Source organism: Macrotis lagotis, chromosome 4 (genome assembly GCF_037893015.1).
Source record: "Macrotis lagotis isolate mMagLag1 chromosome 4, bilby.v1.9.chrom.fasta, whole genome shotgun sequence".
In the NCBI taxonomy this organism is placed as follows: Eukaryota; Metazoa; Chordata; class Mammalia; order Peramelemorphia; family Peramelidae; genus Macrotis; species Macrotis lagotis.
In genome coordinates this window covers 227,781,216-227,809,098 of record NC_133661.1, presented here as the reverse complement: position 1 = coordinate 227,809,098, position 27,883 = coordinate 227,781,216, and the positions used below count along the sequence as shown (strand labels likewise).

General features: G+C 39.1%; 2 protein-coding genes across 14 annotated transcripts in view; one reads left to right on the top strand and one right to left on the bottom strand.

The window, feature by feature from the left end:
• Positions 1-10,212, bottom strand: part of EFCAB11 (EF-hand calcium binding domain 11) — a 171,360-nt gene extending 161,148 nt beyond the window's left edge. For all 6 annotated transcript variants that reach the window (XM_074235530.1, XM_074235531.1, XM_074235535.1 and 3 more), the window contains exons 1-2: positions 10,101-10,212; positions 8,144-8,239 (exon numbers count right to left, since the gene is read on the bottom strand). In XM_074235530.1, the coding sequence (XP_074091631.1) occupies positions 8,144-8,239; positions 10,101-10,175 (171 nt within the window). In that variant the 5' untranslated portion in view covers positions 10,176-10,212. The remainder of the gene's footprint in view (positions 1-8,143; positions 8,240-10,100) is intronic.
• Positions 10,213-10,419: 207 nt separating this feature from the next.
• The window catches only part of TDP1 (tyrosyl-DNA phosphodiesterase 1), a 220,358-nt gene continuing 202,894 nt past the window's right edge, over positions 10,420-27,883 (top strand). For 3 of the 8 annotated variants that reach the window (XM_074235522.1, XM_074235528.1, XM_074235529.1), the window contains exons 1-4: positions 13,279-13,329; positions 19,801-19,850; positions 20,657-20,708; positions 21,272-21,832. In XM_074235522.1, the coding sequence (XP_074091623.1) occupies positions 20,672-20,708; positions 21,272-21,832 (598 nt within the window). In that variant the 5' untranslated portion in view covers positions 13,279-13,329; positions 19,801-19,850; positions 20,657-20,671. Of the gene's footprint in view, positions 10,482-13,278; positions 13,330-19,800; positions 19,851-20,656; positions 20,709-21,271; positions 21,833-27,883 lie in introns of those variants that run through there. The other 5 variants (XM_074235527.1, XM_074235526.1, XM_074235525.1 and 2 more) reach the window with 5 other exon arrangements.

Below are 27,883 nucleotides of genomic sequence, written 5' to 3'. Positions count from 1 at the left end.
GTCAAGATGAGACTTCAGAGTCAGTCTAATATTAGTAGAAATATGACCACTACTGTCATGAAATGGAATCTGATAAATATTATTGCTTCTCCTAAATAATTCACATACCTCTGTGAAGCATGATAATAAAAATGCTAATAATTCCCAAACTAATTTACACACTTAAAGCAACATGAATCAAAATACCAATTGGTTATTTAGTAGAATTAGATGTCATAAAAATGTTAGCAGGAAAAGTAGGTAATACTATCAAAGGAAGAATGAGTGAAGGGAGACTTATCCTTTAAGATTTCAAAAGGTACTATAAAATTATAATTATAAAATCTGTCTTGTGCTGAGAAAATATAGAAAAATAAATTAATGAAACAGAACATAGAAAATTCAGAAATGGAACTCAAGGGAGAAAAATAGTTTCCTGAGGGTCTTTGTGTATGGGTTAAAGTCTTAGTAGGAGATTTTAAATTAGGGAACTCCCAGAAATGAACACCACAACCTCATCCTCCATCCTTCACCCCCCCCCCCCATCATTGCAGGTAGGTAACTGCTTGGCAACATGCATTCCTACAGTAACAAGAGTTTTTTTTTTTTCAAGACTTGCTTAGGGTCACTTAGTATTTGTCCAAGGTCAGGACTTATTTAATCCAGGTTTTCTTGGCTTTGAGCCAGTTCTATATCTCCTGGTTGTTATTTTTGTTTGTTTTTGTTTTTAATAAAGTCCCATCCCTTAAGAAGTTGATTTTTGAAAAGGGAGTGAAAACATGTATAAAATGTTTCAGCTGCAAATCATATGAATGTTTCAGTGGTTCTGAGCATGCAACAGCATTCTCAGTACCACATCTTCCTCACTATCATTTACACAAATAAAAATCATATTTGCTCCTGATGATTTGACAACGGCAAGGACTTTGGTGTCAAGAAGTTTCTTTTCTGGGTGTTCAGGCAGCTCTCTAGTTACTAGGCCAGTACTTTTAATTTTGGGATTGTGGTCTCACCTAAAGAAGCATGAGATCATTTACTGGAAGCCTGGACATTTCACCTTTCACTATAAGAGTCACATTTCACCTTTCACTATAAGAGTTCACATTTCACCCTCACTATAAGAGTCACTCATGGGTCTTATTTCCAAAATCACCATACTACTATCCTTATTCCCCAATACTCCTCCATTCCATCTCCTTCCTCCACTAAGTAAATTCCCAAACTTCCTTTGATATTATTGCCTATAGGACTCTTTAGGGCAGTTATAATCCAATCACTCCCCAGGATCCATGTCAACAGTTAGGCAGATGCCATTGGAAAAAATCCACTGTCTCCACGCCCCCTTAGCATATTCCATCCAAATTACTTCTTGATTGTGTCAAACAATAATATACTAGGGCTAGTACTTGTGAACAAATCTCTTGCCACTCCCTCATTCCTCCTACAGTCAGTTTTCACTTTGGTTGTGAGGGAACATATCCCACAGGATGCAGATGCATGAATAGATTGTGATCTTCATCACATTGTTATTCAGGAAAACTTCTCCCTCTTGAAGTTTTCCTTATTTCTATACAGGGTACCACCATTCTTTCACTCGTGCAGATTCAGAACTTGAATGTTATCCTTCATTCTTTTTCTCCCTTCCTTATATAGCCAATTAGTTCCCAAATCTTGCTATTTCTACATCTCTCACTTAATCTCTCCTCTACTCTTGACTTTCCCAGTACCCACAAATGTTCCACATTGTTGTTTATAAACTCTAAAATTTTTTTTCTCTGATATCTTTCCCTCTACCTTCATTCTCAACATGACCTCTAATCCTACTACTGCTTGGTTTCTTCCCAGATTATAACCCTTATACTGGCTACACTCTCCTTCCTTCCCTGATTTGACCAATGATGGCATCTGTTTTGTCTCTACATTGCTCTCTGGTTTGACTCTCTGGCCCCCTTGTCTTACTGTCCATTATAACTTGCCAAACTCAAATCTTTGTTAATGCCCACCCTCTGCCACCTTTACTCCTATACATGTGCTACTGAATGAAACTGGAGAAAAATCACATAATCCTCCTATTTTGGTCTATTACAAATGTATGTTAAAAAATTTCAACAGGGTCTTCAAGGCATAAAAGAAATCCTTTTATACTTCCTTAATCAATTAACCCTCAAAAGTGAGTCACTTGCAAAAATGGGTTTCCAATCCTTATCATTTTTCCTACCATAGCACCTAAATACTAGGTTGGGAATCTTTCTTAATATTTGAAACCATCCATTCAATGAAAGCTCCTACTGCTCCCATCTTCATCTCACTTAACTCAGTTATCATCTACCATCACCACCTTTACCTGTCTCACAAAAAAGAGAGGAGAGTTGGTCTTCTTCTTGCCAGGGCAAACTTCTCTACTTCCATTCCAAACTGTCTTCTCTAACAGATTGTCCCTGATATTTTACTCACTCTTACACTAATTGTCAACCTTTAGTTACTGTTTCCTTGATCCCTACAAATACTCATGTCTTTCCAAACCATTAAAAGAAAGAAACAAATTCTTCCGTCCCAAAACCCCTCACCATCTCTGCTAGCTATCATCCTATATTTCCCCTCCCCTTTGCAGCTAAACTCCTTGAAAAAAAACCCATCTCTGAATGAGAAGGGAATCCAAAATAAGGAAGGAGAGAAGGCCACTGATACCTTTATTTCTTTTTATATCACTCTATTCTTAATAACTCTTAGCAGTCTGGTTTCCAACCTCATCATTTAACTGAACTTACCTTCTCCAAAGTTACTGATGTCTTAGCTGCCAACTCTTTCACAATCTTATCCTTCTTGACCTCCATGTCTCCTCTGATACTGTTGATCTTCTCCTAGTTAGTCTCTAACCTTATTATTTTCAAGATATATTTCCTTCCCCAGCTTCTTTTCCTGCCCATCTGATCATACCTGCTTAATCTCCTTTGTTGGATTCAAAGACAGGTCTTGCCCACTAATGGGAAATGTCCCATATGGGTTGTTCTTGGGGTCTCTTGTTAGTCAAACAGAAAGAAATTATTAAATTCCTATTATTTAAGTCCTGGGAATACAAAGAAAGGCAAAAGATAGTTCCAGCCCTTAAGGAGTAAATAATTTGATGGGGGGGGGGCAAGCAAACAGATACATACCAAATATGCTAAATAGAGGACAAATTGGAGATGATTAGCAGAGGGATGGCAGTATAATTAAAAGATATGGGAAAGACTGACTGTGGAAATTAGGATATTAGTCAGAACTTAAGGGAAGCCAGGAAGCAGAGAAGAGGAGGGAGGTTTGGAAGACAGAGAAAATACCTAGGTCAAGGGACAAGGGACAGAATGTCTTATTAAAGGAAAAGAATGGGTTGGAGCCAAGATGCTGTGAAGCTAGCATGCTTCTCGAGTTTTCCCATACAAAAAGTAAAATGAAGTCTCTACACAGACATTAAAGCTACAGATCCCACCAAAAAAAAGAAACAAATCAAACAAGTTTTCAACTATAGACATCCTGGAGTATCCTCAGTGAGGATTTTTCTCTTTAGGGAAAAGGGGAAGTAAAGACTGGCTAGGTGACAGAGTGAGAAAACCAGTTGAAGGCTTTTAGCCAAAGAGCAGCCCAGGTCTCAGCAGTTAGATAGTAGCACAGATCCCAGAAGTAAGATAACAAGCCAACAGGGAGGGTCCCAATCTCAGACAAAGACTGAACCTGGGAACACTGGGGCAAAAGTCAAAACTGGTTTGGGAATAAATCCCTGCATAGGCAGAGTCTGGACATAATGGAAGAAAGAAACCTCTACACAGGCAATGTTTGGGTTGCATGGGCAACATTTTGGCCAGCAGTAAGCCAGGGATCAGACCCCCAGTCTCAGTACAAAAAGTCTGATTAGCCAAAAAAAAAAAAAAACCCAACAAAAAACAAAAAACCAAAGAACACTTTCTATAGAAATCCACTATGCAAATGGAGATGATAAAACTCAGTAGAAAAAAGCAGTGATAAATTACCTACATGGGAAGTCTCAAAGGAATCTATGAATTGAACTCAAATTGAAATACTCAAAGAAGACCTTGAAAAGGAATTTAAAAACCAGAGAGAAGAAGAAGAAAAAATGGAAAAAAGAAATGAGGGTCATACAGGAAAATTATGAAAAAATGACCAAAGAAATCAATTCCTTTAAAAATAAAAATAACCAACTTGAAAAAGAATATAACTCATTAAAAAGTAAAATCAACCAACAGGAAAAGGAATGCAATCTACCTCCCAAGACATACCCAGAAAATGTATGGACATAATTATAAAACAATTTTCACACAAATAAAGGAAGATCTAAACAACTAATCAAACTATCATATAACTATCTTACCAAAAAATACTAACAAAATTCACCTGGAACAACAAAGGTCAAGAATATCAAAGGAAGGGGGCAGCCAGATGGCTCAGTGGATAGAGCACCAGACCTGGAGTCAGGAGGACCTGAGTTCAAATTTGACCTCAGACACTAAATATTTGCCTAGCTGTGTGACCTTGGTCAAGTCACTTGACCCCATATCCTTAAATAAAATTTTAAAAAAAGAATATTAAGACAACTGGTGAGCTGTAGCTGATTTAAAACTATACTACTAAGCAGCAGTCTGTCATCAAAATTGGTTAAGAGGGGGAAGCTAGGTAGCGCAGTGGATAGAGCACCGGCCTTGGAGTCAGGAGTACCTGGGTTCAAATACGACCTCAGACACTTAATAATTACCTAGCTGTGTGGCCTTGGGCAAGCCACTTAACCCCATTGCCTTGCAAAATCTAAAAAAAAAAAAAAATCTAAAAAAAAAACTGGTTAAGAAACAGAATAATGGACCAGTGGATTAGGATAGATATAAAAGGAACAGCAGCAAATGACTATTGTAATCTCAAACTCAAAGACATTAGCTTTTGGGATAAGAGCTCTCTATTTGACAAAAATTGTTGAGAAAATTGGAAAATAGTATGGCAGTAACTAATAGACTCATATCTCACCCCCTACATCAAAATAAAGTCAAAATGGGTATAGGATTTAGACATAAAAGGTAATACCATAGACCAAATCACAGATCGAGAAGTACTCTATCACATTTATGAAAAAAGGGAGAAATTCATGACCAAACAAAAGTATACTATAAATTTCAAAATGAATGAGTTTTGATTATATTAAAATAAAAAAGTTGTTGTACCAGTAAAACCAATGCTCCCAAAATTAGAAGGAAAACAGAAATCTGGGAAACAATTTTCACAGCTAGAGGTTCTGATAAAGGTCTTATTTCTAAAATAGAAAACTGAATCAAATTTATAAGATTACCAGTCATTCTCTAGTTGATAAATGGTCAAAGTATATGAACAGGCAGTTTTGAAACCAAGAAAGTAAAGTTATATATAATCATTTGAAAAGACATTCCAAATCATTACTGATTAGAGAAATGCAAATTAAAACAACCATGAGGCAACACCTCTCAAGTATCAGACTGGTCAAGATTAACAAAAAGGGAAAAGTGATCAATGTTGAAGAGGTTGTGGGAGGACTGGGACATTAATGCACTGTTGGTGGAGTTGTGAACTAATCCAAACATTCTATAAAGCAATATGGAACTATTTCCAACAAGCAATAAAACTGATCATATTCTCTGACCCAATAATACCAATACTAATTCTATATCCAGAAGAAATCATAAAAGATGGGCAAAGTCCCACATGTTCCAAAATATTCATACCAGTTCTTTTTGTGGTGGTAAAGAATTATAAATTGAGAGGATGCCCATCAACTGGGGAATGGCTGAACAAGTTATGGTATATGAATGTTATGGAATACTATTTTTCTATAAGAAACTATGAGTAGTAGAACTCTAGAGAAGCATGAAAAGAACTATAATAACTGATCCTGAGAGAAGGGAGCAGAACCATGAGAACACTGTACACATTAACTGTGAATTCATCAACTAGGATGGATGCAGCTCCTCTCAGTAGTTCAGAAAGCTAGGACAACCTTGGCAGATCCACATCCAGACAAAGAAAAAAACAAAACAAAAGCAGAATCTGAATGAACATGAAAAATTTCTATTATGTTTTTCTTTCTGACCCCATGGTTTTCTTTCTTTTTCCTTAGTCCTAATTCCTCAGACAAAAATTGATTAATATGTAAACATGTTAAACACAAATAATATGTACAATGTTCAGTCACTGCTGAGAGGAAGCAGCTGGGAAAGAAGGGTAGAAGAAAATTGTGTAACCTAAAAAGTTGCATTTGAAAGAATGCTGAAAAGCTTTAGTAACATGTAACTGAAAAAATAAAATATCAATAAGAAAAAGAACTGTGAACTACTATTAACTATATGAAAAATATTCTAAATCTAAATTTTAAAAATTTTAAAAGAAATATATGCAAATAAATACAATGTTGGTGGAACTGTGAATAGATTCAACTATTTTGAAGATAACTATGGAATTCTGCTCAGTTATAAAATTTGAATACCCTGTGATCCAGCACATACCACCATGAGGTCTGTTTCCCAAGATAATTAGATAAAGAGGAAAAGAACCCACATGTTCAAAAATACTTATATTGTGGTAGCAAAGAACTGGAAATTGAAGAGATGCCTATCAAATGAATCATGTGAAGATATATAATTGTGATGGAATATTACTGTGCTTTAAGATCAAATGATGATCACATTGATTTTTATACATGTATAACCTATATAAAATTATTTGCTATCCTGGGATGGGGGGAAGTAAGGTAGAAAGGAGAAAACTTAACAATTAAATTAAATTAAAATTAATTTTAAAGGGGTGGCTAGGTGGCACAGTGGATAAAACACCGGCCCCGGAATCAGGAGTACCTGGGTTGAAATCAGGCCTCAGATACTTAATAATTACCTAGCTGTGTGGCCTTGGGCAAGCCACTTAACCCCATTTGCCTTGCAAAAACCTAAAAAAATTAAAATTAATTTTAAAAAATGGAAAGACATGAAATAATGAAAAGTGAAATGAAAAGAACAGAGAACATTGGATACAGTAACAACAATACTGCTCAAAGAGTGACTAAACTATTATGAGTAAAATAAATGTTCAAATCAACTATAAAAGACCTATTCTATCCACCTCCAAAGAAAGAACTGATAAATAGATGTATTTTACACATATATATGCACCAATATCTCTATATGTGTTAGAGATGCCTGTGTCAAATGGTGGCCTATTCTAGTGTGGGTTAGGGAGGAAAGGAGAAAGGAAGAGAATTTAGAGCTTAAAAAAAATTAATTTTTTTAAGTTAAAAAAAGACATGCAAAATAAAACAAACTCCCCATGGTGACAAAAGATAGGAATGTCAGAAGGGATGTGGAAAGATGAATATACTAGTGCATTATGGATGATTTGGGGAAATGATATAGTTTTGGATCTAAAGCTAAGCAAAGAAAGTGAATAAAATCTTACATCCTTTTTTCCTGGGAGATTCCTGAGGTCAGTGATTAAATGAAAGGTTCCACATACACAAACATATTTATAGCAGCACATTTGGTTTTTTGGTAACAAAGAATTGGAAATAAATTAGATATCCTCTTATCAAAGAACAGTCAAACAGGATGATACTTAAATGTAATGGCATATTACTGTTTTCTATGGAACAATAAATATGATGAATCCAGAGAAGCAAGGGAAGACATAAAAACTGATAAATTAAACAAAACCAGGAAAACACCAACAAAATTACTACAGAAATGTAAACTTAAAGAAAAATAATGTAACAACTGAGATAAAATGCTATGACCAAGGTTGGCCCCCATAAAAGAGGTATGAAGAGGCATCTTCCCACTCTATTTGCAGAGATGAAGGCCTATTGACATAGAATACTCAAAATGATGTCAGGTTTTTTCCCACTTTTTTCCTTTCTTTACACTTTTGTTTTTACTCAATTGTTCTCCAAGGACAGGGAGAAAGAAACATTCAGCAATGTAGATGATCAAAAAAAAAATCAATAAAATTTTGGTTTTTTTTAAATAAATGACTGGCTATTAAAAAGGTAGGCAAAGTTATTCACTAGACATGTAAGTGTAGTAACTTATAAAAAATACTTAAGAATCTGTAATGTTCTTAGATTCTGATTGTAAACTACTATGTAGTAATAAAAAATAAAATATACCTTTGAAGGTTTGTACCCAAACAGCATTACCACAGCAACTTTAAAGTCTTCTCTGCTTAGATAGCCTTTTTTATCTTCATCACACGCTTCAAATACCTAGAGAATGTTAAATATATTTAGTGAGAGCAACAGAACTATGACTAGCTTTTTAATTTTTGTATAATTGAATTTGAATTTGATCCCTGAAAGGGAATCAAGGGGCAGCTAGTGCTGAACCCAAAGAACAAGAAAGATCAGAAGTTGATAAGTCTGGAGATCTTTATTTCCCAGGGACTTACTGGGGATGAAGAGTGCCCAAATCAGACAGTCCCTGAGTGTTCAAGGGATAAGGTTTTTATAGTGGGTTTTTTGGGGGGGAGATACTGAGAGCAGGCAAGATACAGATGCAAAGATTGTCTTATCCTATGTAAATATAGGGTTCTGTATAGACAGAGTGGGAAAGGGTCAGGGTCTTTGAACATATTTCCTGAGATGGAGGGAGTCACATATTCATGGGCTTCCCACAGGTTTAAGGAAGGAGGAGGCAGTCCTGGAATTTAACAGATACAGCAAGATGATTATGTTGACAAGGGTGCTTTGTGAATCTTCAAACAATTTTATAGTATTTCTGTGACCCCCAGGGTCAAGTACTTGGGTCTTATCAGATTATTTTCAGATCCAAAGGCACCTAGCCAAATTTTTAGTTTTTGCAAGGCAATGGGTTAAGTGGCTTTCCCAAGGCCACACAGCTAAGTGATTATTAAGTGTCTGAGGCTGGATTTGAACTCAGGTACTCCTGACTCCAGGGCTGGTGCTCTATGTACTGTGCCACCTAGCTGCCCCCAAATTTGTATTTCTAAGGAATTTCTCAGGGCCCAGAAGGATGTTGGGACTCCTTTCTATATAGGAATTTCACAAACGTTGATATTGTACTTCACTAGGTGGTTCAGTGGATAGAGCATCCGCCTTGGAGTCAGGAGGACTCAGTCCAGAATCAGACACTTAATAATTACCTAGCTGTGTGACCTTGGGCAAGTCACTTAAGCCCTTTTGTCTGGCAAAAATCAAAAAAGAAAAAAAAAGAAAAGGGAATCAGAAACTTAAAGGAAAAAGGGGAGATAGTCAAGGGCTCCTTTCTTCAATAATAAGTTCTAAAAATGAAGTTTTTCCTCCTTTTAGGATTAGGATGGATAAATTCAATTTAACATTTATTAAGGATACCTATTGTGTACAAAGCACTATACTAGGATCAAGATGTGGGTGAAGATTAGGAGCAGCACTTGAAAAAAATCATTCTATAGTTAATTTTTAACAATGTTTGGAGAAAATTGTATTTTATATTTAATTTTAAATAGTAAGTTTTTGCCACTTTGTGTCTAAAAAAAGTCATAAGCTAGTGACTATGGGGTCTCTACTCCCCTCTGGTGCCATTCACTATTCTAGTAAATTTAGGAATAATAATAATAATAATAATAATAATAATAATAAGAAGAAGAAGAAGAAGAAGAAGAAGAATGTATTTTGGATTCCAAGGTTTGCAAGAAGCTTTACAACTGTTATCTTATTTTTTCCATAACTCTAGAAGGTCGGTGTTATTATTATTATTATTCCCATTTCACAGAGGAGGGAACTGAGGCTTCTTTGCTCAAGATCACAGTCCCCAGTAGATAAAATTGGCCTTATTGGAAGGCGGGTGCGGGAGGGCGGGGGTCGTGGATATGCCTTTGTTGTGTCTCTTCTCCAAGCACAGCCGGAGTTCCTTTCCTTTCCTTTTCCCACGGAATAGCTAGCGGCCTCAGCTCTCTCCTTCCTCTGCGCGTCCGGCCACTAGGACTCTGGAAAGCCCTTCGGGCACTTTTCATGGCTGGAGGAGCTCTTAAGCCCTCCTCTCCGCGCGGCGGGCCCCGGACCGGTCCAGCCTAGTCCAGGGTCGAGTTCCCTCCGCACAGTCCTCCCGAGTCCGCCTCCAGGGACCTACTTGCACCCATCTCCGTCTGTCCCAGGGCCGGGCTTCACGTCCGCGGCAGCCGGCTCGGAGCTCTGCGGCGAACATCTCGGGGAGTCCGGGGCAACAACTTCTCGACAAAAAAAGAAAGCCAACTGCCGCCTAGCAACGCCGACGGGCCGCTTATTGGACAGCGGCCGCTCGCGTCATGCCAAGCCTGAGTTCCCATTGGTCACGTTCTTGCCGCCTGGCCACGCCCCCTCGCCCTAGAGAAAGCATCCGGGACCCGCGGCGTGCCGGTTTGCCTAGTGGGCCTTCTTTTAGCTCCTCCCACTTTCTTCCCTTTTAGCGTCCCTGCTTGGGGAGGGCAATCGGCACAGCTGGGCCCCGGAGTGCTCGGACCTCCGTCCTCTGGTAGGTTTGGAACCTGTGAAGGACTGTGTGTGATTTCATTCAATGGATTTTACTGAGCTTTGTACGAAGCACTTTGGCAGAGTGGGAAGAATGTTAATAAAACATGCAAAACAGTTAAAAAACCCTCCCATGTAGGCACACATGAGCATCATTTGATGACTGAGATAGAAGGAAAGATCTGGAATGAAGCTGATTTGTTATCATAGGCTTTTCCTGCAGTTTAAATCAAGCCAGCAAAGCAAACTCCCAGAGACCGGGCGGGTGCTGGATCTCAGTTCAGATCCCCATCTACCAACTTGGGCCTGGCTTCTCTGGACCTCCTCTGTTAAGTAGATGGTTTCTAAGAGCCTTTTCTTACCTCTAAATGCAATGAGTCTGAAATGATTTGGAAGTAGGTTATAAAGGAGTACATTCCTCTTCCCCCCTCTCCCCTGCTGTCTACACTGAGGAGCTCAATCCTTTAGGACTGGTATGGATGAATGGGGCCAATGTGCCTTGGAGAAGGGAAGGAGCTGATGGGAGAGAAGAGGTTCCATGGCAGCACTTGATCTCCGACCCCAGGATGAGGGTACCAGTGAGTCCCAGGCAGACTTACTTTTGTAGTCATCTGCAATTATTTTGAGCCTTGCAGCTCAGGTTTTCTTTCAAGCACAATAGAAACTGATGAAATTTTGAGAAACTGATATTTTAGAGATTATTTAGAAAAACCTCTTCAGTTTATGGATGAGAATACAGGTCTCCGATGGGTGATTTATTCAAGGGCACCGAGGTTTTTAGAAACAGCCACATGTATGTCATGACCCCAAATCCAGTGCTTCTCAGTTGTCACTAATTATCTCATAAACTTAACAAGGATAATATTAGAGGGTTTTTAAGTTTATAAAGCACTTTTCAAATTATCACATTTGATCCTTCATACCCTTCCAGGGAAATAAATACCATTATTTTTCCTCACTTGATGGATGTTAAAACTGAGACAAAAAGAAGTAAACCGATTTGCCCAAGGGTCACACAGTTGTGGTGAATTAGACTGAGTGGGAGTCTGGAAGATTCAGCCAAACAACATAAAGGACTTTAAAAGATCATTAATTGGCTATTTCAGTTTTTCTTTAAATCACTGAGACTCCAACAAAAAATAAGTTTCATTTTGAGTTTTGCTAGGTGCCTCAATAGTTCTTCTGGGCCAAGTGAAATCTTGTGGCTTACTCACTGTACTTAAAAACATAACAATAGCCTTCATAAGGTGCTTTAAGCCTTAAAAGTGCTTTTTTAAAAAATACATTCTCTTTTGATCCTCCATTTGCTGGGAGTTAGAGTTAGCTAACTTATAAGCTCCATTAAAGGATTACTAGGAAGCCCTGCAGTCCAAAGATGTTTGGGGGTGTTGGTGGAAGAAGTGCTAGTGGTAGTAGTAGCAGTGATAGTAGTTGTTAATAGTAACAACTAGTAATAGTAAGAAGAGGTTGCAGTAGCTGTTAGTAGTAGTAATGGCAGTGTAGCAATAGTAGTAATAGTAGCAGCTGTTAGTAATGGTAGTGTAGTAATAATAGTAGTAGCAGCAGCTGTTCTTAGTAATGGTGTAGTAATAGTAGTAGTAGCTGTCAGTAGTAATGGTAGTATTGTAGTAGTAGTAGTAGAAGCTGTTGCTAGTAGTAATGGTAGTGTAGTAATAGTAGTAAGTGGTAGTAGTAGTAGCAGCTGTTAGTAATGGTAGTGTTGTAGTAGTAGTAGAGTAGTAGTAGCTGTCAGTAGTAATGGTAGCGTTGTAGTAGTAGCTGTTGTTAGTAGTAATGGTAGTGTAGTAATAGTAGCAAGTGGTAGTAGTAGCAGCTGTTGTTAGTAATGTAGTAATAGTAGTAATAGCAGTAGTAGCAGCTGTTAGTTGTAAGGGTAGTGTTGTAGTAGTAGCAGAGTAGTAGCAGCTGTCAGTAGTAATGGTAGTAATGATGTAGTAATAGTAGTAAGCAGTAGCAGCTGTGGGTAGTCATGGTAGTCATGGTGTAGTAATAGTAGTAAGCGGTAGCAGCTGTGGGTAGTCATGGCAGCATGGTGGCATGGTGGCAGCAGCAGCTGTGCCCCAGTAGTAATTGTTCGGTAGTGGGCCCCTGGGGAGGCCTCAGCCTTTGACCTCAGGTCTTCCCCTCGGAGTTTATTTGATCTAAATCCCCCTTTCCTAGAGGAATGCAGTTTCTAAGGTGAAGGATTTGCCCGGGGCCACCAAGGTAGCGGGAGCGGCCGCCGGACTCACCTGCCCTTAAAATTCCCAACCCAGCGCCGCCCCCATTTATATGTATTGTGCCCTCCCGAGTGCCCCCGAGGATTCGGGTCCGTGGAAGGCCTCCGGGCGGCCCCCTAATGCCCTCTCCTCCTCCTGCGGGGCCGGGCCCGGGTCCGCCGCCTCCCAGCTGTTCGCTCATTTTGCAAATCCCATTAACAATGAAGTGAAAGACGTGAGGAGCCCGTTGGGGCCCCGGGGGGAGGGGCCCTGGAGACCTCGGAGGGGGCTCGGCCACGCCCCCGCGGGCGGGTTTCCCGGGTGGTGCCTTCCTTCCTTGGCGGCGTGGGTCTGCCTTTAGGACCTAGCGGGAGCCCCTCCCGGAAAGGGAAGGGGCCGGGCCGGGCCGGGCCGGGTTTGAGCCGGAGGAGGCGGCCTGGCCCGGGCGGCCGCGGGGGCGGGGCCGGTGGGCGGGGCCTGGCCCGGGGGGGGGCGGTGGGCGGGGCCTGGCCCGGGCGGCCGCGGGGGCGGGGCCGGTGGGCGGGGCGGGCCCCGGTGGGCGGGCCTCCCCGAGTGCGCGTGCGCCGGGCTCTGGCGGCGCCTGGTCGGTTCCCGCGTGCGCTCCTGGCCAAGGTGGGCGCGCGCCCCGGGCGGGGGGTGGCGGGGGGCGGCGGGGGGCGGCCCAGGGCGGGCGCTGGGCTCTCGGGGTCCCGGAGGGGAAGGGGCGCAGCCTGGAGGAAATGCCCCCGGCCTGGCCCCGGGGACCGGCCCCCGGACCCCTGTTTGGCTCCTTCCTGGAATACCGCGGGGGGCGGGGGGCATCCTGTTTGCCTCGGTTTCCCCTTCGGGGGTCGTGTGAATGAGATGAGATCGCACCCGGGAAGCCCTTGGCACCCCGTAAGCTCCTGTGGGATGTGGGCAGGCACCTGCTTGCCTCAGTTTCCCAAACTGTAAAGTCCAGATGACGGTTCCCCCCCATCGTTGTGAGGTCAGATGAGGTGATAGTTGTGAACCGCTTTGCCCGGGGACGTTTAACCCTTGGTCCTCTGTTGGGGTCCTCCGCCGAGGTTCCAGGATCCGGGGGGGACCCCCAGGCACAGCGCCCCTCCCCCTCCCCGCAGTGTGCTTGCTCCCTGGGACACGAAGGGGGCCCCGAGCGTCTCCTCCGGCCCCGCTGCTGTCGGGGCGATGTGGATTCCTGGGGGGCTCAGCCCTGGCCCCGGGCCTCACGTCTCTGGCCTCGTCTCCGAAACAGCATCCAGGGCCTGGTCTTGAGGATAACACTGAACATTTTGGAAGCGCTGTGCAAACTAAAGGGCCCATAGAAGTATTAGCTACTAACCCTAACATTCTGTGCTTCAAGATTGCTCCGACTTCTCTTTAGGATAGTCAGAGTGCTGCTGCCTTCTGCTGGGCGGCAAATTCAGCAATTCAGGTTTTTACCTTTGTGCTTGTTTGCTAGCACATTAGCATAATAAAAGAGGGAATGCCACCTGGCCTCTTGTTTTCCAATTTTATACTCTAAAAAGCTACACTGACTTTGAATAGCTAACCTTCCGAGGCTTTCGGAGCACTTTAAGCTTTTCACTTTCTGAATGAAGCCATTATTACAATTCTGTGGGTTGGGTCCCACTGGGTTTTATGTTGGTGTTTGATGATTTGTCTCCTCTGGCTCTCCGACCATGTTTAGGATTTTCCTGGCACTGATACTGGAGTGATTTGCCATTTCCTTCACCTGCTCATTTTATAGATGAGGTAAACCGAGGCAAACAGGGTTAAATGACTTGCCTAGATTCACTTACTTGAATCTGAACTCAGGTCTTCTGGATTCCAGCCCTGGTGCTGAACCACAGAGCCACCTTTCCAGCTTGATAAGAAACCCTAGGGTCACTCTCATGCCACCAAACCAAAAAAAACATAAGTAGTCAAAAAACATATTTAAGCTTCCCCCCCCCATTATCTACATTCTACAGTTTGTCCTCATATATGTTACGTATACATGTTTGGTTGTTTGATTATTCTTTCTCTATCCCATTAGATTGTAAACTCTAGATCTGGGACTATTTTGGGGGGGTATTTTTTAATACCCAATGGGTATTAAATAATGGATATTTTTAAACCTTTCTTTTTGGTATCCCTGATGTTTAGGACTGTACCAAATTGACTATTTTGTAATGCAATTCAAAGAAAGGCAAAAACACTCTTCTTGCCCTCTAGTACCCCAGGTTCTGGTGGAGATGGCAACATGTAGATAGCTCTGTAGATACAAAGCTGTATGTTAATAATTTAAGCTATTAAACTTTCCAATAACGTGAAGATTATGGGACCCTCTTATATAGTATAAATGGAAATGAATCTTAGGGGGCAAATTCTCTTAGACTAAGCTAAGGCTGCCTATGAGGATTAGAGCAGAGGACTCATTTTCCTTAGTTAATCCAGCCTCAGACACTAGGACCCTGGGCCAGGCACTTCACCCTCTATTCCTCAGTTTCCTCATCTATAAAATGCACTGGAGAAGGAAATGGCAAACCACTCCAGTATCTTTGTGAAGAAAAATATAAATGGGATCACAAAGAATTGAATACAACTGAACAACAATTCTTAGAATGAGACTTAAGTAGTGGGGACCCCATAAAAGATGTTTCAATCAATGCTACCTGTAAGTGTAGAGTAAATCAAAATTCTGATCCTGATTTGTATAGCACAAGTATTTGATACCTTTCAATTTTTCCTTTTCAAGCATTTAAGCTTTTGAATGTCCTGGGCTGATGGTATGATTTAATTGTGTTTGATGTTTTATATGGAAATACTTTTTTTAAGTTGGTTTTTTTTTTGAAAGACAGTGGGGTTGAGTGGCCACATAGCTAGGTAATTATTAAGTATCTGAGTTCAGATTTGAACTCGGGTACTCCTGATTCCAGAGCTGGTGCTTTATCCACTGCAACACCTAGCTGCCCTTGGAAATAATTCTTTGATCCTAATTTTCTGAAGAGGGAGGTTGCTTCGAAGTGTCAGTGACTACAAGTTGTCTATTCTGATTGACTTTAATGAACAACATCTGGACTTTTCTTTTTTAAACAGACACAGAATATCAAATCCTTCTATAAAGAGGGAGTTTGAGGAAGTGTTATATCATCACTGAAACACCTGCGTTTACAAGTTTTGTTTCTTTTTATAATTATGCTCCCTGCTGGTAATCCTTTGATGAAGGATGGCATTTTCATTTGTTTTCATAGTATTTACACTTGGTCAAGGAAAGTGTTACATGTTTTAAATAACATGGAAACCTTTAGAAAACCCAGCAGGTAGCACATGCAGCTTAAAATTAGAGCATATTTAAAATATAAAAACAATTTATTTGTTTCTTTAGAATTGCTATCCTTTGATGTTCATCATAGTAAGGTTTAAAAAGTTATAAAGTTGAACAAGTATGATGGAGGGTGAAAGTCATCAAGATAAAAACAACATAGATATGTGAAGGAAAATTTAGGGTGCATAAGTTGTGATTTGAATACCTTCTTAGAAGGCTGGGTCACCTTTCTTATGTATGCTATTAAATAGGGAGTGATTGGTTACAAGTTTGGCTTAATGACTTGTGAGACCTCTTCTCACTTACATTCTGTGAGTCTGTGACTAATTTGTGTTCCCAACAAGGTGCCTCTTCTTCACACCATCTGTGTGAGTAGTTGCTATCAGCTTTACTTTCAGATTCCGTCTAGCTAGCTTTATTTTGAATTCTGCCGAGGTCTAGACCTTTGACTGTTTTAGGATGATGATTTCTAAGTGAATAAATGTGTCTGCCTTATGTTTAGGTAATGGTGAATAGCCTACAGCCTCAGGCTTTTTGTTATTGGGGGTTTTTTGCATTTTTTTTGTGGGTCCTGGACCTCTTTGACAGTCTGGTGAAGTTTGCTGACCCCTTCTCAGTCATATTTTTAAATAACACAGGGAAGTGCCAAATTTCAGTTAGAATAGGAGTTTTGGTTCTTCTGTCTATAAAGTAAGAATTTTTTTTAATATTTTTACTATACTTGAATTGTAGACAGCTAGGTAATAACAGTTGAATAGAGTTCTGGAACTAGAATTGGGAAGATCTGAATTCAAATTCATTGTCTTTGCACTTATTAGTTTGTGTGCAACCCTGGACAAGTCACTTTGCCTCTGTTGGCCTCAGCTTCTTTAACTGTAAAATGCGAGTAATAATAGCACCACCTTGCATAGTTATGAGGATCAAATGAAACAATATATTATATATATATATATATATATATATGTATGTATATATAGATATATAGTGATAATATAATACTAGTATAGTGCTTCTCTTCTTTCCTCTTGATTTCCTTTATAATACTGTGATTTATTTTACACATATAAAAACATTCTGAAGCAGTGCCTATAGACTTCACCAGATTGTTTATGACACAAACAATTAAGAAATTTTTGAATTAGAGGTTAGGGGAAATAAAGTTGTAATTTCTGCTCCCCCCATCTGAGTCTTGGACTCCTTGAAATCTATCTACACACTTCTTTTCTCCCCTGCCTTTCCAGACCTTTCTGTTTTAATAATGTGTGACTACCAGCAACTTCATGAACTGTCTGAAAAAGAGCTGAGAATTAGGAAATAATCTTTAAAGGTCTCTAAAGTAGCACTTACTACCTTGATTTACTTATACTTGAAGGTCCCATTCACACACTGTTCTTATTTAATATTCCTTTTAAGAAACATTTATCTGATTTTCTAAAATAGAAGGAATGTGGAGAAAAGACATTATTGGAGTTAGGCTCTTTGACAGCAATAAGAAGAAATAGCTCGATAGTGAGCCCTCTAGCTAGTCACAGGTAATTTAGGTTTGAAATTGGAATAAAATAAGGTAATTCTAGGTCGCTTAGAAGTTTGCAGAAAGAAATTTACTGTCCTTAACAGCAAAAAAAAAAAAAAGACCCTTTTTTTGTACTTTGTACATAATTTTATTTTCTGATTTTCTTTTTTTGCTGTTTCATTTAATTTTCAGTGTAAAAAAATGAACAAAAGGAGCAGAATAAAGAGAATATTCCATGTAATTAATAGCAGTATGGTTTTTAGAATGACTTTAAGTGAATAATCATTTTGGCTATTACAGATTCTCAAATTAGCTTCTAAAGAAAATATTAAGAAAGATATCTTCATCCAGAGAAAAACCTGACAAGTAGAAGTATGGGTAGAATAATTTAATATATATATATATATATATATATATATATATATATATATATATATATATATATACTATCAGCTTTACTTTCACTAGATTCACTAGATTTTCATTAAGATACACTATTTGTATCTAATGGCAGCCTTCTCTAGATTGGGGGTGGGAGGGGGAGAAAGGAAAGAAAAAGAAATTTATGTGATAACTTTTGAATATTTAAAAGGAATAGCAAGTTGTATATAGAAACTTTACAGTTTTATGTGCAATAATTTTTTCTTTATTATACTACATTTTATTCACTAAATTCAAAGCAAAATAAAATTTGAAAATAAAGATAGACATCTTGGAAGCCTGGATATGATTCATTTGAGGCAAACCTTACATGAATTAACTTTTAAGACCCCTTAACCAGTGCCCTTGGAGCTCCTTTTATCTAGTTGGTACTGGAGGACTCCAAATTTGTTGACAAGAGTTCCCCCCCCCCCCCTTAAATTGGAGGTGGGATGTGAGAGGGAGAAAACATATTAGCTAACGAAAAAAGAAAATGAAAGATTGAAAAACAAAAAAGTAAAACCGTGATCTTCAGATGAAATTCAGTTCTCAAAACAAAAATGAAAAGTACCTGTTTAGTTTCATCATTGTATTTTATGAAATGATCTTAGATTCAGTGTGCATTAATCTGATAAAGTTTCTCTGTTATGCCATAAAGCAAAAAGAATTTAAAATTTTAAAATAAGTTGTATTTCATTAATTTTTATCACATATTGTATACCTTAAGAAAAATATTAAAGCTTTATATTTTATAGTTAGTTATAGTTTCTAAGTTAGAAAAGTATATAGGAGAATAATCAGGAAATCTTGTGTTCCTATTCAGTGTTTATGTACCAGGGTTTCCTACAAAGTAATTGGACTACTGCCCTCAAAGATATCATAGTCTAGCAGTGAGATATATATATATATATATATATATATATATATATATATAGAGAGAGAGAGAGAGAGAGAGAGAGAGAGAGAGAGAGAGAGAGAGAGAGAGAGAGAGATTGAGATTTGGATCAACTTCAACTAACATTTGTTAATCAGAGATTGAGATATAAGTAGAAAAGAGTCAAATGTATTCTCTGAGAGTAGAGCAAAGAAGGAGGATGCATGAAGCTGAACTCATTGAAGTATGGGGATGAAAGATCTTAAGGTAGATAGCCTTCAGTTTTGTTTTTTGTTTCTGTTTAAAGGAGGAGGAAGGGTCATTTACTGAAAGGAGATGACTGGATGACCTAAAGGGCTAAAGAGAGGAAATACCATATTCTTATATGATAAGAGTATATTTCAGATTTAAAAAATGTGATTACCAGGCAGTAGTGAGATTTTAGTTCAGGTCGTTGTTGACTCATTTCAGTCTTATCCAACTTTGTGGTTTCTTGGCAAAGATGCTTGAATGGTTTGCTATTTCATTCTTTCATTCATTTTATAGCCAAGAAAACAGGCTAACAGGGTTAAATTACTTATCCTGGATCACACTGCTTAAAAGCTTGAGGACAAGATCTGAACTCAAGTTTTTCTAAATGCAGGCTCAGCACTCTATCCACTGTGCCATCTTGTTGCCCTAAATTAGTTGATAAGAATTTGTAGCCGGTACAGGCCATATGGTTTTTTCAAGTCCACAGACATCTTGTGGTAATGCACTGTTCTAATTTTTCTCACAGTTTGAGTTGATTCAGGATTTGGGGTTGAAGGGGCATTGTCAGTAGAAGAACAAAGGGTAAGGGTGGAGGACTGTTATTCAACTACTAAGATAAAATCCAAGAAAGGAGGAAAGGAAGTCTAGAACTGTGTTGATAGAAAGAGAGTCCTAGATACATAAATTTTTGTAGTACATTAAGAAAGGTTCTAATTCAATTCTCTCATTTTACAGATGAAGAAATTGAGGTCCAGAGCTACACTTGCCTGAGGTCTCACAGCAAGGTTAGAAGGGGACTAGACCTACCCAGTCTCTTGAGCCTCAGCTTTGTGAGATGTGAAAAGATAACTCAAAAATAGAAGGCAGTGATTTCAATGAGTATTCTTCCTGCCTAGACTCTGTCATTGTCATTGATTGTGAGCTTCTTGGGAGTAGGGATTTTTTTTTTGTTTGCCTTTCTTTATATCTCCAGTGTCTCTTATAATAAGTGATTAAATAAATACTTGTTTAAAAAAAATTCTTTTTGTTGACTGTTGTTGACCCAGTGATTTATCATTAGATTATAAAGATCTTGAGAATGGGGCCTACTATATTAAGGCTATTGTCTCACTAACACTATGAAGGGCTTTGCCTGAAAGAATTTAATAAATATTTGTTGAATTACATTGAAGTTTCACATGAATATGTAGCTTGGTAACTGGATGGTGTAGTGGATAGAGCATTGGACCTTGAATCAGGAAGACCAGTGTTCAAATTTAACCTTAACATTTCTTAGTTCCTTGACACATGTCACTCTTTTAATCTCAATTTGCTCAATTATAAAATAGGATTTTTAAAAAATAAGACAGTGGGGTTAAGTGACTTGCCCAAGGTCACACAGCTAGGTAATTATTAAGTGTCTGAGGTCGGATTTGAACTCAGGTCTTCCTGACTCCAGGGCTGCTGCTCTTTGCCACCTAGCTGCCCCCTAAAATGGGATTTTAATAATTCTTATCTCCCAGGATTTTGTGAGAATCAGATGAGATATTTGTAAAGTGCCTCACCCAGAGTAGGTACATTTTAAATAATTGTTTCCTTCTTTTTTTTTTAGGTTTTTGCAAGGCATATGGGATTAAGTGGCTTGCCCAAGGCCACACAGCTAGGTAATTATTAAGTGTCTGAGACTGGATTTGAACCCAGGTACTCCTTAGTCCAGGGCCGGTGCTTTATCCACTACGCCACCTAGTCGCCCCTTGCGCCACCTAGCTGCCCCTTCTTTTTTCCTAAGCTCTACTTAGTGAGAATAATGAATCCCAATTAGCGATTTCATTATTTGAATCTGAACTATATATTTCAATTGGTCTGGAACTCTAGTGACTATGTTTTATATGATAATCAAGGTTTTTGCAAGGCAAAAGGGGTTAAGTGGCTTGCCCAAGGCCACACAGCTAGGTAATTATCAAGTGTCTGAGACCAGATTTGAACCCAGGTACAACTGACTTCAGGGTCGGTGTTTTATCCACTGTGCCACCTAGCCACCCTGATGATAATCATTTCTAATGGTTTGAATTCAGGTACTTGTAACAACTTCATAGGGTTATTTGTGCTTATTTGGACCTATTTATAATAAATGTTTTAGAAGCACTTTTTGCTTGGGGGGAGGTTGAGATCAAGATTTTTCTTACAATTTATAACTGAGTAAAAAAAATGATTCTTCTCTCTTTAGCAGAAATGTCTCAGGAAAGCAATTATGGAAAATGGACTGTTTCTAGCAGCGATGAAAGTGAAGATGATAAAAAGACACACCTTGAGAAGCCTTCTACCTCTTCTCTACCCAGTTTTGGACAAGATGTGCTGAATGGTCCTGGCTACACATGTTCTGATGCCCGGAAAGCTGCTTACCGAAGGAAGTTATCTCCAATAAAATTTGGCAGTAAAAAGGCAACTTCTGAAATCTCATCCCCCAAAAGGCAGAAGAGTTCCCAGGAAGATTTAGGTTGGTGCCTGTCAAGTAGTGATGAAGAGTCCCACCCAAAAGACCAATCCAGGCAGTTAGGGAAAGGGACAGTCAAAGAGGAAAAATATACATCTCCAAAAGAGCCATCTGAACATAGGTCCAATGATTGCCAGCCTCCTGTCCTCCCAAAGACAGAGGAGGATTCTGAGACTTCAGATGAAGCCCAAGAACCATGGGACCTATTGGATGAAAAGAATCCATTTAGATTTTATCTCACCAAAGTCTCAGGAATTATGCCAAAATATAATTCAGGAGCACTCCACATCAAAGGTAAGAGAGGTGGGAGTGTTTGAAATAGTAAATAATGGAGATTCTTTCAGCAAAATAAAATCACACACACACACCATATTTAAAGAGGAGTTTTCAGTAGAAACCCTGAGGCAAAGAGATATTTCTCATAATATCAATCAATCCCTTATTTATGGAACTTAATATTTAATCACGACAGGGTAACTGGCTAGAATTTGCTAACTTTTTATTACGATAAAATTTTAGCGGCAACACTATTACAGTCTTATGCTACCTAAGCTTATTGTTGATTGTTAGAAGACACTTCAGAAACAATGTTATCTGAGCAGGTAGCTTCTAAAAATTAATGTTTTATCATTTGTCCTTCCAGTTAGATGGGGATCTTATGGGATTGTCTTATGATAAATGTGGTAATGTATATTAATATTTATATTTAATATTTATATTTAATTATATTAATGTTGGTTATAGTGGACATTAAATAGTATAATACTGTGTTGTCATTAGCTGCCATGTCATTCTTGTGTTTCAGATTATCATAGATTGAGACCTGGAAGTGACCTCAGAGGCTTTCCAATACAACCTTTTCATTTTTAAATGAGAAAATCAGATCTAGACAGACGTGATTGATTTTTCTAAGATCACACTAAAGGAAATGGCAGAGCAAGGGTTTGAGTTTTAAGTCTTCTGACTCAAAGCGTAGCTTTGTGGCACAGTGGATAAAGTCCCAGATCTAGAGTTAGGAAAACTTTCTGAATTCACATCTGATCTCAGATACTTACTAGCTGTGTGACCCTGTGCAAGTCACTTAATCCTTTCTGGCTCAATTTCCTCATCTGTACAGTGAAGGAAATTCCAAATCACTCCACTGTGTTTGCCAGGAAAATCCCGAAAGGGATTTCAGGACTGAAAATTCACTAAAATCAACTTCTGACTGTAAATCTGTTTTTCTTCCCTATATTTCCCATATGTCATTTTTGTCTTATTCTTAGCATCTCCCCCCCCCCCATATTATTTCTGCTCTCTTCCTCCCCATGCTTGGTTCTTGTCCTTCATTATCAAAATAATATCACCATGTTTGAGATAAGTTACAGTGTGTTCAACTGTGGCTAATTAGCCTAATACGAGCTTGGAATGCTCCGCCACAGGTCAGGCACAAATAGTCATGTGAACACCCAGGGTGATTACTCTAAACCTATGTATGTCATGTTTCCTTTGAACTTCTTCAATTCTGCCTTCCTCATAGAGCATGGCACCCTCACTGATGAGGGCAGACCGCGCTGGGTGGTCCTGTTAGCAGTGTTTCTCTCATGCTGCACAATCAATTTTTTTTTTTTTAGGTTTTTGCAAGGCATATGGGGTTAAGTGGCTTGCCCAAGGCCACACAGCTAGGTAATTATTAAGTGTCTGAGACCGGATTTGAACCCAGGTACTCCTGACTCAGGGCCGGGGCTTTATCCACTGTGCCACCTAGCCACCCCTGCACAATCAGTTCTTAAGAGAGAACTTCGAGTTGTCTCATTATCACTTCTGACCCCTTTATGAGTGCTACCCCTTTGTGAGTGCTTCCCCTTTGAGAGTTCTCCATTAAATAGTCTTTTTTTGGCAAGCATATGTCTGGCATTCTAACATGGCAAGCCCATTGCAGTTGCACTCTGTAGTAATGTTGGAATGGTTGGCAGTTTAGCTCAAAAAAAGACTTTAGTGTGTGGTATCTTCTCCTGCCAGGTGATCTTCAGAATCCTCCTAAGACAATTTAAATGGAAGTGATTCAGTTTGCTGACATGGCACTGATAGACTGTCCGGGTTTCACAGGCATATAGTAATGAGGTCAACACAGTGACTCTGTAGACCTTCAGTTTGGTAGTCACTCTAATACCTCTTCTCTCCCACACTTTATTTCGGAGCCTTTCAAATACTGAGCTAGTTTTGGCAATTCGAGGATCAACCTCATTGTCAATGTGTATGTCCCTGGAAAGGACACTGCCAAGTAAGCGAACTTGTCCACAGTACTCAAAACTTCTCCATTTGCTGTAATCAGTGACACCACATATGCATGGTGTGGTGCTGCCTGACGGAGCACCTGTGTTTTCTTGGTGTTAATTGTTAGGCCAAAGTTAGCACAAGTGACAGAGAATTGATCCATACTTTGTTGCATTGAAGACACAATTATCTGCAAACAGAAGATCATACACCAACACTCTCTTCACTTTGATCTTGGCACATAGCCTTTTCAAGTTGAAGAATTTACCATCAGGAGACCTTGAAGCTATGTTCATCCTCAGTGAAGGTGTTTTGAGAACAGGGATGAAAATATCATGCTTAAGAACATGAGCACAAGGATACAACCTTATTGCAATACATTGGTGACCAGGAAATTAGAAGAGCAGAGGAACTAATTCAGTTATGTACACTAGGTCTCTGAAAACTGCCCACTCTTTTTTCTGCTCCACTCTTGCAACTGTGCATTGGCTCAGTTTTCCCTCCAAGTTGGCAACAAACTGTTCCCACTCAGAGAGACACTCATCCCTTGATATTAATTCTCCTAGTATTCATTTTGCCTTGGAGCTGCTGCTTCAGTTAAATGTGAATATTTAGTTTAGAAAGGATGATTCCGAGATCAGTCCAACACTGTACAATACATTGTCTTTGTCACTCTCCCTTCCTGTCTAGCTCTTCTTAGAATCGCATAGTCTGTCAGAGGCCAATGTTTGCTGTGAGGGTGCATCCAGGAAGTTTTATTGTGTTTAGGTAAATCAGACAGTGTTTGTGATGAGGAGGTCATAACATGCACAAGCCTTCAGTAGTAGATGACCATTACTGTTTCTGTTTCCAACACCATTCCTCTCAAGGACTTCCTGCCATGTCTTGGAATCCGAGCCCAGAATTATGAGCTTATTCTCTTGCTACATTGACAATATGGGTCTACAAGTCTTCATAAAATTTTTCTTTCACTTCGTCAGGATTTATCATGGTGGGAGCATAGGTACTGATGATGGTGGCAATCTCATTGTCATGAGCCTGTCATTCACTCTTTTTGGTAGACAATTCAAGAATGTTGACTAGATTAGTTTTGATTGCAAAACCTATCCCAGCTTCATGGCATTCCTTTTCACTGTGACCCCTCCAGAAAAACATGTATCCAACTCCAACTTCGGTAAGCTGGCCTTCATTTACCAGCCTTGTTTCACTCAGGGTTTCTGTTTGGATGTGATAATTGCTAAATTCTCTTGCAATAGGAGCTGTTTGTCTTTCAGGTCTATTGGGTTTTGTGTTGTCTTTGAGTGTGCAATCATTCCATATATCAGTAGTGAATGGGATCTTCTTTGAAGAAGTTTTTATAGATTTTTTTGTGTCTCAGCCACAGGTGGAATCTCCATCTGCCATGTTAGTCAGGCAAGGATTGGGTAAGAAGACAATTTTACGGCATCTTTTCTAACCCTCTTCTTCACACCAGGTTGTGAGCAGTGTGACCCTTAAAAGGGTTGCTCAGACATCCAGGGGACTGCTAAATCCCCTTGCTGCTTTCGGTAGGCCTGGGCAATCTGTGTGCAGGTAGTGACTATGGCTTTCAATGGATCTGCACCTGTTGCTTTGTCACTTCTCTGTTGCAACAGGGCTTTTGGATAGGAATGGTAAAGTGGTATGGTTGATGTCTCTTGATGTGTGTGTGTGTGTGTGTGTGTGTGTGTGTGTGTGTGTGTGTGTGTAAATTGGGATCTAAGTGAAGTAGAGTTGCATAGTAGGCAACCTCACATTCTTCCAAAATCATTATGATCTAGTGGCAACATAGAGTCAAGACAGCTGCTGATGACTCAAGGATGACCTTGGCATTTTCGATGTCTAACCAAGCTCTTAAGTGTTCCATAGCATCTGTTTCAGCTATCTTCATGACCATTGCATCGAATTCTCATCTGCCAATTCCACCAGTGGAAGACTTAATATGCTTGGGCTAGAGAACTCCTAACCGTCAACTCACCAATAAGTCTGAGACTCCCTCAGTTGCCATTACTCAACCTGGTTTAGCCCAGCTGCTGAAATGGTTTATCAAGGTGTGACTGGTGTACATGCCATAGCTTCTTGGAGCCACAGGTGTGAAAGTTAGATAACTTAGTTGGACATCAAAGTTGTAAAGCAATCCTGAAAAGGGCTCAGCAGTCCTTACACCAGAGGTACTAGTCTTCCTTGAATATACCCTCCCTTGCCCCTTAGTGGAAATATTTAAATGTTCTGTACTTTTCTGGCAGTGTGCAAATACTGACTTGGCAGAGTTTCTCATTCATTTCCTTTGCAAAGAGGCAAAGCCACAGAAGTGATAACCTCTTCAAATAATGACTTTAGTTCCAAATCAAAGTTGATCTGAATCAAAGATAATTCTTATTTCATATCAGTCTTTTTCCTTCAATTCTCAGAGATACTTTGAATCAGTATCTTTATGTCCTAGTCTTACAGCATTTTCCCTGTTTATCTAAGATTTATAGATATCTTGAGTCCCCGTCCCCCCCCCGGACAATCAGGATTAAGTTGACTCGCCCAGGGTCACAAACTAGAGTTTCAGTTCACATTTGAACTCAGATTCTCCTGACTCCAGATTGGTGCTGTATCTGTTGCACTTCCTAACTATTCCTTACCGTTTATAAAACATTTTTGCTGATACAATCTCATTTGGTCCAGATTTATCAGTGAAGTTTTTATGTACATTATTATGTGTAATCTTTGTAAGAATATTGTGAAGTAGTAGGGAAAGTATTTTTGTGCTTATTTTATAGATGAGGGAACTGATACTTTTAAGAGTTAAGTATCTTGTCCAAAGACTCAAAGATAGCAAGAGGCTAAGCCAAAACTTGAATGTTTTCTTTGATTTTGTGTTGTCTTTGAGTGTGTAGTCATTACATTACATTGGTAGTGAATAGGAGCTTCTTTGAAGAAGTTTTTATAGATTTTTTGTGTCTTAGCCACAGGTGAGTAATTTTACCAATCAATCATTATTCAGTTTTTGTATTGAGAGTTTCTCAAAATGATTTTCCAAATAATTAAAAACATTTTTTCTTAGAAGTGTGATATGACAAATGAATAAAGGTATGCATTTTGCTTTTGTCTATATATTCTCTTAAGTCCTTATTCTATAAGATAATATATATTTAAGAATAAATACATAATATAATAATAACTAGCATATACATAGTTTTAAAGTTTGCCAAACACTGTACACATAATAGCTCATTTTATCCTCAGCAACATTAGAGGTTAAGTGCTATAGATAGATTCCAATTGGTGCGAATCAAAAACAACTGTGGAATAGTGTTCCTATGGATTTGAATTGAAATTATAATTGTGCAAAATATGGTCATTGATTTCAGCTCAATGGAATTATACAAGTGCGAATTCAAATAATTAGACTATTTCAAGAGATTCATTAGTCATACCAACATTTGTCATCATTATTGTTATAAAGCACATAGAAAAGAAAATAAATTCAGATCAGTTCAATAGACATTAAGGTCCTACTAGTTTTAAAGTGGTTGTATCAGAAAGATGAAAGGCAAAACAGTCTTTGATCTCAAGGAATTTAACATTCTATTGCACAAAACACAAATAAGTCTTATGTAAGTACACAGGAGAAGTTTAAAGAAAATTGAGTGAAAAATTTGTGAAGGAAGAGATTCTAGTTGAGGTCTGGTGAGTGACTTCATAGAGGAGATAGCAACTGAATTGGGCCCTCTAAAGAAGAGAAGACTTTCTCTAGGCCTGTATGTTCCTAGGGTTAATTGCCCACTAGATATGGCGCAAAAGTAGAGATATGAGAAAGATCAGGAAGAAATTGGGTAATAGCAAGTAGCCCAGTTTGGCTAGAAAAATAGAATATACAGAGGGAGTTTTGAGAAATGACACTGGAAAGTCAAATTGGCTTCTTAACTGTGAATGCTAAGGTAAAAATATTTGTATTTTAATCTGTAAGTAATCCAGTTAACATAAAGCATTGGCATTGAAAGTCTTTGAGTAGGGAAATGGAGTGACTGGAAAGGAGAAAAAACAATTACAGAACTTTATATTATTGACTTTTAAGAAAAC